The 12,660-nt window shown below is 43.9% G+C and overlaps 1 protein-coding gene across 1 annotated transcript; it reads right to left on the bottom strand.

The window, feature by feature from the left end:
• Window positions 1-6,883: 6,883 nt before the first annotated feature.
• LOC126558024 (helix-loop-helix protein delilah) lies at window positions 6,884-8,233 on the bottom strand. The gene has a single exon (XM_050213958.1). The coding sequence runs from the start codon at window positions 8,226-8,228 to the stop codon at window positions 6,900-6,902; it is 1,329 nt and encodes a 442-aa protein (XP_050069915.1). The 5' UTR covers window positions 8,229-8,233; the 3' UTR covers window positions 6,884-6,899.
• Between the last annotated feature and the right edge of the window lie 4,427 nt (window positions 8,234-12,660).

Below are 12,660 nucleotides of genomic sequence, written 5' to 3' on the forward strand. Positions count from 1 at the left end.
AAACACCGCCACAGAACGACAACTTCTTCATTCGGTCGGGGAAACTAAGATTTTCGACAAATGTGGAAATGATGCATTTGGTGCTGTAGGTTTTCTGTAGAAATGGGCTTGTTCTTCCCGTTTTGTCGCGATATGTCGAGTGTGTTTTTGCACCCAATCACGATTCAAATTGATTATTCAACAGGAAGGAGCTGGTGCGAAATCGAAATCATCAGGTTTGTCTCCGTAATAGGGCGGCAAAGGTGTGAAAGGGTGAAAATTCGATCCATTTCCATCCCGGGAGACACCGCAGTTCAGTAATGATCGTGAGGAATAGACAAATCGTGTTCAGGCGGTTCTCACCTTTGGCTCCGTAGCAGTGCGCTTTTAATTCCCCAGAAGTAGTAACAGCGTCTGGGCGTTTGGTCTGCTAGTGGCTTATTAATTGAGATGTTTTTTCGTTTCCTTTTGGTTGGTAGGTGACATTTCGGTACGGACAATTAATGCGACTGCTGGTCGTGAGTTGAGGTTATAATCGAACAGTATCGAGTGTCGTTCGTTTGGCGGTAAGTTCGCGCTTCGAAGGCATTAAAGCTAGCCGCAGTACACTGTGCGTAAGGCTGGTAGCTGAAAATAATGGATTTAGTTTCCCGTACATAGTATGATGACCTTTCACGAGTGGGAGTTATTTAATACTCGCTATAATTGATATGATGTCCGCCAAACGAAGAATTTTTACAAAACTTAACTACTAAATCATTGATAACCTTGTAACTCCAGGCGATACTTTGGATGTTTTATATGAAAGCGAATAAATTATTAGTGCAGATTTTTTGTTTGGAAAGAGTTCTGAAACAAGCGACATGTTCTTGCGGGACTGGGGTTGAAATTCCATTAGGATCGTCCCTCTATAGTGAGGACTGTCAGAATAGATATTCTTTACGATTGAGAGCCAGTGGCAGATTTAATCCCTTCTGAGTGGTGAGAGGAGGGGGGGGGGGGGAGGGACTTCTTTGTGGTTTCGGGGTTTGCTTTACCAGCATGGAAACTGGTATTTGCGCCTGGGAGATTGACTTGAATGTTGTATTTTCGAATTGCCGATAAAGAGGGATGGAATATTTATAGTTGGAAACTCCGGGAATCGTCGTTGATTCTGGTTTAGCTTATGAAATAGATATGTGATGTTAAGCTTTTCTGTTATGTAGCAGAAGGTTACCGAAGTTTTAAACGAGCGACACAGGAACTCGGATTGCAGATTAACGAGGCAAAAAAAAGGGTTTGCAAGTTCTACCTTGATTTCAAACAAACTTATAGGTAATTTTCCAATTATTTTCACAGTACTAAGTTTTATATAATTTCTTTATTCTACAGTAAATTAAGAGCAAATACTGAAAGATCGGCACACCATTTCAAAAATGTGTTCAAAAAGTTTAATAACCTCACTTCTCTGTGTGACGACAACCAGTACTACACATCGATTACGATCGGATGCGTTCTGTTAGCGACGCACCTCGCTTTAACGCTGCTCACCAGTAACCACGGAAGCGTTTTAAGCCCTTACGCACCCCGTACGCACGAACCACAACCCAAAATGCAAGAAAAGAAGCAGCACAGGGTAGGCATCTTAAGAGGAAGTACATAAATTGTTGCATTGTGTTCAACCATGTGAAACATCGCCAATGTTGATTGATCCTGGAACGATTGAAGTGATCGCAACCTCATCCCATCCCATCCCATCGGTACCCCTACGTCCACGACGACCATTACCGCCAGTCGTTTTGAAGCAGTTCTTCGACACTCCCTGTGCTTTGGCTGCTTGGCGCTCCATAATGTGCTCCCGCGAGTGTGCAAGGGTCGTGCCACCCGACTAGGCTCTACCGGAGCCGGTGAACCGCATCGAAGGGGCGCGACCGCTGTGGCGAATTCTTGCCTCGACGACAATGGTACCGTCGTCATGATCGGCCAGCATCAAGGTACGAGCTTTGCGTGCGGTTATTGAATTATTTATAACATTATGGAACGATGAACGCAATGTACGATCGATGAGCATGAGCGAGAGGTAGTAAACCGACAAGGGGAAGAGGTTTGGAAACTGAATTATGCGCTGGGAAAATGCAACTTGAACGATCGAACAATAGGATAAGAAGTTATTCCAATCTTCCATGCGAAGAGACGTATCAGAAATGTGAGCATAACCGAGCGCATCATGCTGAGCCATTGGAGAAGCGATAGGTTTCGGAATGTTACAAATCAGCGTTGGTATAAACAGAATTTAATTGTCCTCTTTAATGTCTTTGATCTTTAATGTACTGTGTAGTTTGAGTTTCGTTGTTTATATAACTATATGAGCTAAGGATTTTTGCAATACAATAAGTAAAATTGCTGTGGACAAAAAAGTGCATTCCTCAAATATGTCACATGACATACTTTGCAGGCCGGGAATAGTTCACACAGCAAGATGGATCGGTGCCTTATTGGACGCGAATTCCAGCGAACCTTAGCGGGAACGGTTTCGCTTCAGGATCGGCTCACTCGAACAAACTTGGTCCGGCCGGTTTGTTCATTTCAGCATGCGGCAGCGGCAGCAGCATCGATCCAGTAGCCAATCCAATTAGGGAAACCATGAAACAACATCGCACACCAAGCACATGAACATTCGCACGATCCACCCGAACCTCGAACCGGGAACGAGTTTTCCCGCGCAAAACCTCATCAATATTCTGGCCCACGCGTCGTTCGCTTACGGTTTACGCATTGCTAGCTGCACCGGTTCCAGCGGGTTCCAGATTGGCCGTTTGAAGTTGATGATGTCGGTTTGAGGTAATGTCCAAACAAAAGCAATACGCACGGTTTGCCAAGAGGCTGGGATTTTATGTGTGTATTTTCCCATCGAATTGCTACCGGGCTACGAGAAAAATGCAGCAGAATTCCAGTTTTTCCGCTCAGCATGGTGTGAAGCTGGCAGACGCATCAGTGGAATTGGCTCGACAGAATCGCGACCGGCAAGGTATGGTGGGCTGCTATCATCGATGACGAATCAAACAAGTTGTTTGATTTGAACTGTATTGCCTGAAATAATAAGAAGTTTCTCCTTTGCTGCAGTACGATGAAAGGTGGCTTGGGTAAGATTCCGGAAGACTTCTGGCGAAACAGAAGCGTGAGAACATTTTTGGTCGATTTTCGCAATACGAGTAGATAAATTATCTGAAGCGTGTGCGTTAAAACAAAAAATTCTTTAAACGGCAATTGACACCAATAGCCATTGGCTTGTCATTGAATATTTTAAAATTTGTGTTTAAGCTCAGTAGAATCAGAAAAATCAGTTATATTTCTGCCTTGCGGAGATAGAATCCCAAAACATTCTATAGATCGCTGCCCCTGAGAATCTACAGGATTGAGGACGTGCTCACTGTCTAAGAGTAAAAGTCGCTGTCTTGATACTTGTTTTTAAAAGTCGCACAAGGTCGTTAGTTCTGAACTAAACTCTTCATGACGATTCTCAGAATCGAACATTAATTTATATTTAGCAACGTCTGTTTTGCCGTGGATATTTACCGATTATTAAGCCGTCGATTTCTTGCATACATCTGTTGACTTTGAAGGGTTCTACAACTGATTTGATCGTCTTTGAATAGGATTCAAAGAACGTTTCCAAACTTTCAACACATGCATTAGATCATTCTGGTGGACATGAATATTTTCAACTTTTATTTAGCTGAAGGATAAAATTCATAGTGTCATCAAATCTTCAAGCATACCTCGTTGAAGATTGTTGTGACTAAAATGTACCTAAAAAACATTGAAACAAAAATTAAATACAAAAAATACTTACTTGGATGCTTGGCATAATATTATTCTTTCAATGAATGAATGATGCAAATGAATTTTTATAAAATATATCTGTTTTGTTTACTATTTTCAACTCTTACTCTTACCATAAAAAATTGCGAAGCGCACAACATTGCAAGAACATTGATATGCTCGTCTGTACAAAGCGCACCAGTGATATTAACATTTTCTTTTACACTTCTTTTGTTTACTCAAATTTGCTATTGCAGACAAAATGCTGGCCTTAATGTGTGGCATTTAAAATTAGCATAGAACTAGATCTTTACACTCTCATGGTTGCCATTTGATTATTTTAAATTGGTTTTGTAACTGTAGAAGCTGTTAGAATTGAAATTAGGAGAGTGAAGTAGAACTTATAAATACTTCTGGAAGAAAGAAACGTTGCATTACAAACTAGCTTAAGTAGTGTTATATGTTTACACGTTTATGTTTCATCTAAGCTTTACTGGAATGTGCCCGTATGGAGTTGATTGATTAAAGATTTTGAAAATTATCCGTAACTAAGTATAATTTGTCGGTATCCTATGCATGCCGTTGGTTAATTTAACATGCCTTGGAGATTTTCAAGTGAGATTGTAGTTTATTGTTAGGATTGCCTGAGTGTCTAGCGATTGATACATGTTTGAACAACTTGAAAATGATTCTGCTTGCCCTCATGCTATATGGAAAATAAAAACATTCGCCTTGTTGTGTGATAACCAAATAAAACAGAAAAGGTAACACAATTTAGCTTACAATCAATCTTTACGTTACCCTTAGAAAGACAGGTTGTTCTTACCATTCCGGTCCGGTTTTGTGATAGTAATGACCAACATCATAAAGCACCTGCATGATGGAAGCTGCAATATAGTAAGAAAAAGGTTTTTCCACCACATCCAACTGCTAGAACTTGAAATACACCAACATAATACATTGTATGTGGCTTTTGACCGAACGTAAAAAAAAAGGAACGTTCGTTGGTGGCATGGCGTTGCACCAAAGAAGCCGAATGTTTATGGAAAGGAAGTCGGTCTTTGCGAAAGATGACCAAATCTGTAAGCACTCACGGTGAAAGGTTGAAAATGGCAAATCTTGAGATTGACTTTATGATAATGCAGCTCTGTCAGCCCGCTGTTTGGTCTGCCCCAGTTTGGCTACCAGTTTTGATTGTCCAGGATAGAGAACCAGACGCAGAGAGCATTAAAAGTCGCATATAAAGTTACTGACGAACGTTACGTTCACGAGTGGGGTTGGATTGATTAAATGGATCTCGATTGAATTTATATTGATTTACGGGTAAAACAAAGCAAAAAAAAAAGTAAAGCAAAATAAAACATTTTACTACACTTTTGAAGCAGATCGGTATCTTGCTAATAAAAAAAATCACATTCTCCAGTGCATAACAAATTCGATCCATGGTTAATGGCGGCTCTATACAACGTACATCAAACGTACCTATTTGTTACAGTAGCAAGTTGGGGCAGCACCTTTTTATGCCCTTAATAGCCGCTGTGCAGCAGGTGCCTGGTCAGTGGTTCCGTTTCCACTTCGTTACACTTCGGTAGGTGCAGTTAGTAACGCCTACCCACGTGTTTACGTTTGCGTTCTCAGTAGAGGTTGCAGCAAGTTTTTAAAGGGTCCGCTATTAATCATCACAAAGCATGCGCAGCGGGGGGCCGTTGTCTAATGCACAATGGTAAAAAAATAAATAAAATCAAAACAAAACCAACATCTCTACCTTAGATCAGACCGGCAATTGGCACGTTGCAGTTTTCTAATGGGTTCCAGGGTGGGAGGCACAAGTAACCCCCCATTCGAAGTGTTCAGAATTGTGGGGGTGGCTATCCCTACCAGTTGTTCCAACTACTGGACCAGAGAAGCTGAGTTTGCAGGTGGGTACGAGGTTGGACCTATTCTCGTTGTAGCTGGCCAAACAGCACGACGAACGAGAGAATGCGCGCGTTGTTCCACGTGCTGGATGTATTATGAAACGAAGTGCACCAGTCCCCTTTCTGACGAGAATAGCAGCCAGGCATGAGGTGGAGGTTAGGCCGAGCGGTGCTATAACGAACGGATTGAAATGCTAGCAAATCCAAAATTGGAGTCATAACTGGCTGGAAATGGAGTCATCGCGATAAGCCATGACGTATTGCTATGATTCGTGGATTGTTCTAACTACCAACATTGCGAAATTGCACATTAAAGGAAATCCAGATTCTTGTGTTTAAGAATTGTCCAACTTGATGACCAAAAGTGACCCAATTAAAATACGGAATGGCATAGACAGGTTAAAAAGAAGAACTCGCATTTAAACTGCATATCATTAGCAAGACATTATCATAAGATATCAAATGGCACAAAAAGCACATCAGAATAAAGCTCTAACCCTACGCATCCTCAGTGAAGATTCACTCGAACGATGAGCATGGCAGGCAAAATACACGATCGGCAACGTTGGCGTGGACATAAATCAAACCGAAACACCCTCCCAAAGCGGGAACGTTAAATGAGTGTGACAAATAGCCTATTAGGGTCTATTATGATTGCTTGAAATCGAACATTTGCATGCACAAATGTGTGCGGAACTTATCGAGTTCGTGACGGATTAGTCGCGTGCGTTAATAGCGCTACGTTCGCTTCGTGATCTAATTCAAATGAAGGTGTACAACATTATAAGTTGCTTCCTTCTTTCCGCACGCCACTCTGTTAGACTTATAGAATGTTTACTGTCTAAAAAGTGAAACTGAAGGGCGATTTAAGAAAACTACAAAAATCATGGCAAATGGTTTGTATGGAAGTCACGGTACACCTGTGCGCCGGATGCTACACACATAATAACTCGACCGGCGGCCAGTTTCGATCTTTCCGCTTCCCCATCAATCGTGCCGATGGTCGTTCGCAATGTCCGGGCGCCCGGGCGTGGTTGCTTTTTCCTAACTAATATGACACGGTGAGAATAAATTACTGGGACACATTCTAAATCTATATAGGCTAGGTGTCTAGGGGTAGTACGTTAACATATAAACATGCTAAAACTTCTGTGGTCAAGAACTTCCGGTGGGGTCAGCATCGGTGACCTTCAGGGCCGTTGGTTATAGATACAATTCAAGGGCCGTCTGTTCGTTGAAGCCTGTGTGAAGCAGATCGTTGAACGGATTCAACGAGTCCAGATGACTAAGCGGGCTGAGGCACGGCTCGGACAGCTGCAGCGAATCGGCGTCCGACTCTAGGAACAAACCAAACTCCAGCCCATCGTTCGGAACCACGGACTGACTGTTGGTGCAGGCAAAGTTGGGATGGGACTTAAGTATACCCGGTCCGACGCCGGTGGTCAGTGGGCTGAGACAGGGTTCGGATAATATGAGTGAGTCGTTATCCGACTCCAGCACGGAGCTTAGATCTACATCCATTCCGAGCGGATCGGGGCGAGCAGGATCCGGTAGTAAGCTGGGCGCTGTTAACTGAATATTATCATCTATCTTTTCTACCGTTGGTACACTCGTGGTCGACTTTCGTCCATTGCTTGCTGCTGAAGCTCGTGTTCTGGAACTGCTTGTGGTGGAACTGGATGAGGTGGATTTTTTCGATCGACTATTACTAGAAGTGCTTCGTTTGCTAGACGATCGCTTTCGGGAACTGCTAGATGAGGTGGTGCTAGATTGATGCGAGTTATTTTTGGAGGACGCTGACGATGCCTTCGGAGTGTCGATAGTTTGTCGCACCGGGGATGCAGCGGGTGACGATGAGATATACCCCGGAGTTCCGATGGGATATCCGCCTTCCAGCAGTAGTAAACCCTTTTGCATCACCTCCCGCTCTATCTCGTTATGGTTGATCATATCTAGTTCGTTGTTGTTTTCGAGCGTTCCGGGTGCAGTGCCGTGCAGCATGTCACTTAATATCCGGATGTACTTCATCGCTAGGCGTAAGGTGGTAATCTTGGTAAGCTTTTCGCTCGATGCCGCACTCCCACTACACTGAGGCGAGCTGACGGGAGAACTGGTACCACTCGAACCCGCCACCGCTACCGGAACAGCTCGTCGAAGGTTCTCGAACGCACTGTTAATCTCTCGCATTCGGCTCCGCTCGCGAGCGTTGGCCGTTTTCCGGCGATACTTGCTAAGGGGAGCCGCTTTGGGTTTAGGTTTTTCCTTTGGCGTCGCCTTCTCCTTGGTGGTGGTTGTTGTTTTGCTTACGGTTGCCGTTTCTACGGTAGTGCGACGTGACTGCCGTTGTCGGAGGGAATACTTTTCATCTTTTTTTATTTCGGACACCAATGATCCAGTACCGTCGGCCGCCATCGAAAGTCCAATGTAGCTACTTCCGTTGTGGTTGTTGTTAGCGTCTGCCAACGACGCCTCCATCGAGGGTTGCTGGTTAAAGGTGATCGCTCTGATCGACTCTATGTTGTTGTGACGCATCCTGATATGTTGAGCTGTTCACCGTTTTTGTGATCGGTAATAGGTTTCCTGTGGAATAGATGGAAAAAGAATAATAAAATTTAGACAATCGTTTGGACGAACTGTTCTTTGATCTATAAATAAACATTAATGTACAAACACAAAAAAGAAATTCAAGAATGGAAATCTTCATAACAAAAAAGAATTTCTTTTTTGTCTCCAACAATCTATTTGAAAGAACTCTATTGTGTGGTTTATTCCTCTTCCTCACTATTGGTCTATCCTGACGTCCTGTGACGTTATTACCGGCCCTTACGTGACAAATGGGTTTCTCCCGCAAACCGTGCAGCAAACATGTACGCTCTGAACAATTTGTAAATCATCAGTAACAATTGCCGTTTCTTAATCCGGTTGCCGGTGGAAGCTGCTTTTTTTTATTGTGCGCTGCTTTTTGCCTTGATCAGCCTCGCTTCCTATGGGCACTTTCTCATGGATGAATTATGAAACCATGAAATAGGGGTCGGCAGGGATCTCGTAGCTGCTAGTGTTCGAACACCCATTTAGCAGTCTGCATAATCGGGCCGATGGATGGAACGGTTGTTTTGGGACTTAAAACCACCGCTGACACTTGACACTCGCCATATTGATATGATCGGGATATCGGTGGGAAGGCGATTCCGGGAACGCGGTGCGGAAGATCCGAGCGGTTCGTAAACAAAGTTCAATAGGGGCCACAAAGATTAATGACTATTGACATCGGGAGGTCACCATACTACACTTGGCTTTGCATCGGGTCAGACAGGTTCTTACAATATCGTTTATCGTTTTGCATTGGGTACAGATTTATACATTTTGCTATGCGATGATTTCGATTGAGGCAAAAGTTTGGACAGAGTTGCTACTTGCAGTTTGAAACACAAAAATAAAAAGATCGTTGCCAGCTTAATTACCTCCGAGGGAAGAGATGTAATGTGAGCCAAACTGGCCAGCAGGATTGTAGGTCAGGTTGCAGATATTTACTCATTAACCTTGGAGTTTTGTGGCACATCATTAAGCAACTCAACCTGCAAACATCACTTTACAGCCTTAACAAAGACATCACTGGACCTAATTGCAGAATCCTGAAGAGTTAAAAAAAGGATACGCAAAAGCGTGATCTTCGATCGTTAAAATGGTTTTAAGGAATTCTGTACAAAATGGAACAATCCAAAGCAAGATGTTTACCGCAAACCTCGAAGTAATCATCATACACCAACAGTTTGGCAGCAACTTTCGCTTTGTTTCATCGTTCAAACACAAAGGCCACCTGAAAGCCATCCCCGAGATTTGATGTCGTGCTGTGATGACGCGACAAATTAAGATCCGCTATCGTTGGTGGTGGCGGTTGTGTCTTGCTGGGGAAAAAGAAAACAGCTCAACTAATAACTGGCCGTCCCATTTTTACGAGTGAAGCCACAGACAGTATCGCCGAATACAAGCACCGCTGTGTGCGTGTTGTAGTTTTTGTCCGTCTGGGGAGGCCGTACCTTGACGCCCTCTAGTCGAGGATCGCATTGTACCCGACCGCGGTGGTTGATTGAAGTGTCGTAGTAAGGAGCCGTGGCGCATGCATTTTTGAGCCGGCGCACGCGTGTATCGTTTGCATGAATAAAGTAGCCGGAGAGAGGTTTCCTTTTTTTTTGCACCAGTCTGCCAGCAAGGTGAACAATACAAAGCAACTTAACCTTCAGCGGGGTATGCTGGCAGGAATTGGATAGTGCTTGTACTGAAGTGTTTTGCGACATTTCGCACCACGTGTGTCGACGGGAAAGTGAGATCTAACAATTTGATATGTCCTCGATTGTCGCGATATATGTACTTGCATAATGGAAATATATGGTTTTTGTTTTGATTGTAGCAAATTATTTCTTTAAAGTATATCTCATCAATACATTCTTCCAAAACAGTTTTAAGCCCAAAAGAACAGTCAACGTTGTAGTACTGTGTTGCAATTTAAATAACGAAAGAAACTCATTCGCCTCTATTATTGTGACAAATTCTTCCCGACAGCCCATTACACACGCCACTATTCGCGAAACATCGTTTTCGAACGACTGCAACTAACACGATCACTGAAGTCATCTAAACCAGTGCAAAAATCTGACAAGACTTCCCTCTGGCCAAGTGGTTCCAAACAAGTTGTCAACCAGCTGATCGTTGTTGGCATTTTTGAAGGACGATCTTAAGCCGCTAAGGAAGGCTTGAGACGTTGAGTACTTTGGAGCGCCTGCTACAAGCGCCGTGGCACGATGATGCACCGATAGCTTAACCCGTGTGTCAATTGCAAAACGATGGATTCGAACACTAATCGGCATCAAGATCGTATTGTCCCTTACCATGAAGCTTCTCACGATCGTACGCTCCATGGGACAGGTTGACATTTCTGGTCCTACTTTGCTAGCAGCGAGCATAATGCAACCGCTCGTTCGGTCGACCGATCGATGAAGATGAACAACCTGTGCTACGTGATCTACAGCCAGAAACAGCCACCGAAAGGAACGATAGTTCTAAAACAACCATAATAAAAATGTAACTCACGGACGTATATGGACTCTCGGATGGATGCGATTATTGTGGTTTGTGCTCGGATCGATCTGCGGTTACGTTGGAAGTTTTGTTGGCCATGAACAGCCGGTAAACAGTTACCACAGTGATTTCTGATGAATTGTGGTTTTGCACCGGTGGCCATTAAATGCATTGACGGTACGATCTTGTGGTTGGTTCTCGTGGTTGATGGTGGCTAATCGCAGTACGAGTTTGCTACCGTTTTGGACAGTTTACACAACGTGCTGAAGCGTTATGGGGAGAAGCATACACACCCGCCACACTGGCGTATTCGAAAATGTCGTTCCTCCCGGAATGGTCAGCCATGTTCGAGACCGGAATCTGCTGTTTATTTTTTTTTAATTTTTGCTTCAGATGCCGTACCTTGCGTGTGACCTTAGCTGGTAGTGGCAGGTTTCCTGCTGCAAGAGTTCGAAACGGTAGTATGCAGCTGGTGTTCAAGCTCGTCTCCTGCGTAGGGCAATGACTTCGGTACGGTGATGTACCTTACCCGAGCCTTTCGGAGATCTGTAAATGGATGACTTCAACGGAACTGGAATAGGCGTTCTTGACGGGTTCCCCGCTGAGAGTTACAGCCAAAGTAACTTCATGTTTGTTTTTGGCCTTCCTTAACCATGGGAAGTACCCGAGCTGTGATAACGGTGAGAATCATACTGGAATCCTGTGTCAATTTTATTCGTCACCTACTTCACATCCGTTATGTTTTTGTAACGCCGTTTGTCTTATATTTTTGCCAGTGATCAATCGTTTCCAATGATCGAATGCAATCGATACTGTCATACGTCTGCTTGGAACGTATCAATCAAATATTTTAAGCTCGATCGTGTGATCGAGCAACTACGTGTCAACGATGCGGGCAAGGGTTGTATTTTGCTATTCTGTGCCATTCGTCAGCACGTGATCGGAATGCTGGGAATGTAGCATATCTTTGGTTCCAGCGATTGATACACTTTTAACACTGTATTCCCATGGTACTAGATTAAACTAGAGTTTTTGCTGCGTAGATCTGATGCTCTAACCCGCGAGCTATTTTTTCCATTTTTTCTTGCTTTAAATGTACATAAGAAGATGCTGAAAGTTTAACTTTAGAACATAAATAGTATTGTAGAATGACTTGCAGGTTCCTGAAATTGCTAAATCACTCTATTTAACATAGAAACTTCCGCAAAACAACACCTTATGCACCCATGAACGTGTTTGTTCTGAGCTAATTGACCACTGGAGATCACATCTGACAGTTTCGTTTAAAATTCGGCGCCTCTGACAATTACAAAAAATCGCAAATTTACTCTCCCAGCTGTCGGCCAGAATAGACATTTGCAACGAAACCTCCGACATACATCACATGCATATCAAACAACTGAATACGCCATCTGACATCAACGTCAGCCAATGTTTGGTTTCGCTTTCGGCCGATGCATTTCGGGGAAGGCCAGCCGCCATAGCTGATGTGTGCTTATGATGAACTTTTGCAACCTCCCTCACAGCTGGCGAGTCTGCGATTTCCATCGACCGTTAAAATCGCGACAGAAGCGCAATAGCGCAAAACAGCAGTAAGTGACCACAGAGACAGTTCTAAAGAAATCGATAAAATGCGATGCTGTCGGTTGTCGCTGACGGTCGACTCCCGAACCGTACGGATGTCATCCATGCTAACCGCACCCACGTGCAGCGGCAGACCGCAGCATGCATACAAAGTGTGCCCCAGGCACGGGCTGTTTGGGGCAGCGATTTGACAAACCGCGCCTTATTTCGCACCCTGATTGATCGCTGACACTGGCCGTGGCAGGCGACTTCGTGCCTACGGAGCGTTTGACTGCGACGACCGATGCGATTCCTGGGAAACGCA

The sequence above is a fragment of the Anopheles maculipalpis genome, chromosome 2RL (genome assembly GCF_943734695.1).
Source record: "Anopheles maculipalpis chromosome 2RL, idAnoMacuDA_375_x, whole genome shotgun sequence".
Taxonomy (NCBI): Eukaryota; Metazoa; Arthropoda; class Insecta; order Diptera; family Culicidae; genus Anopheles; species Anopheles maculipalpis.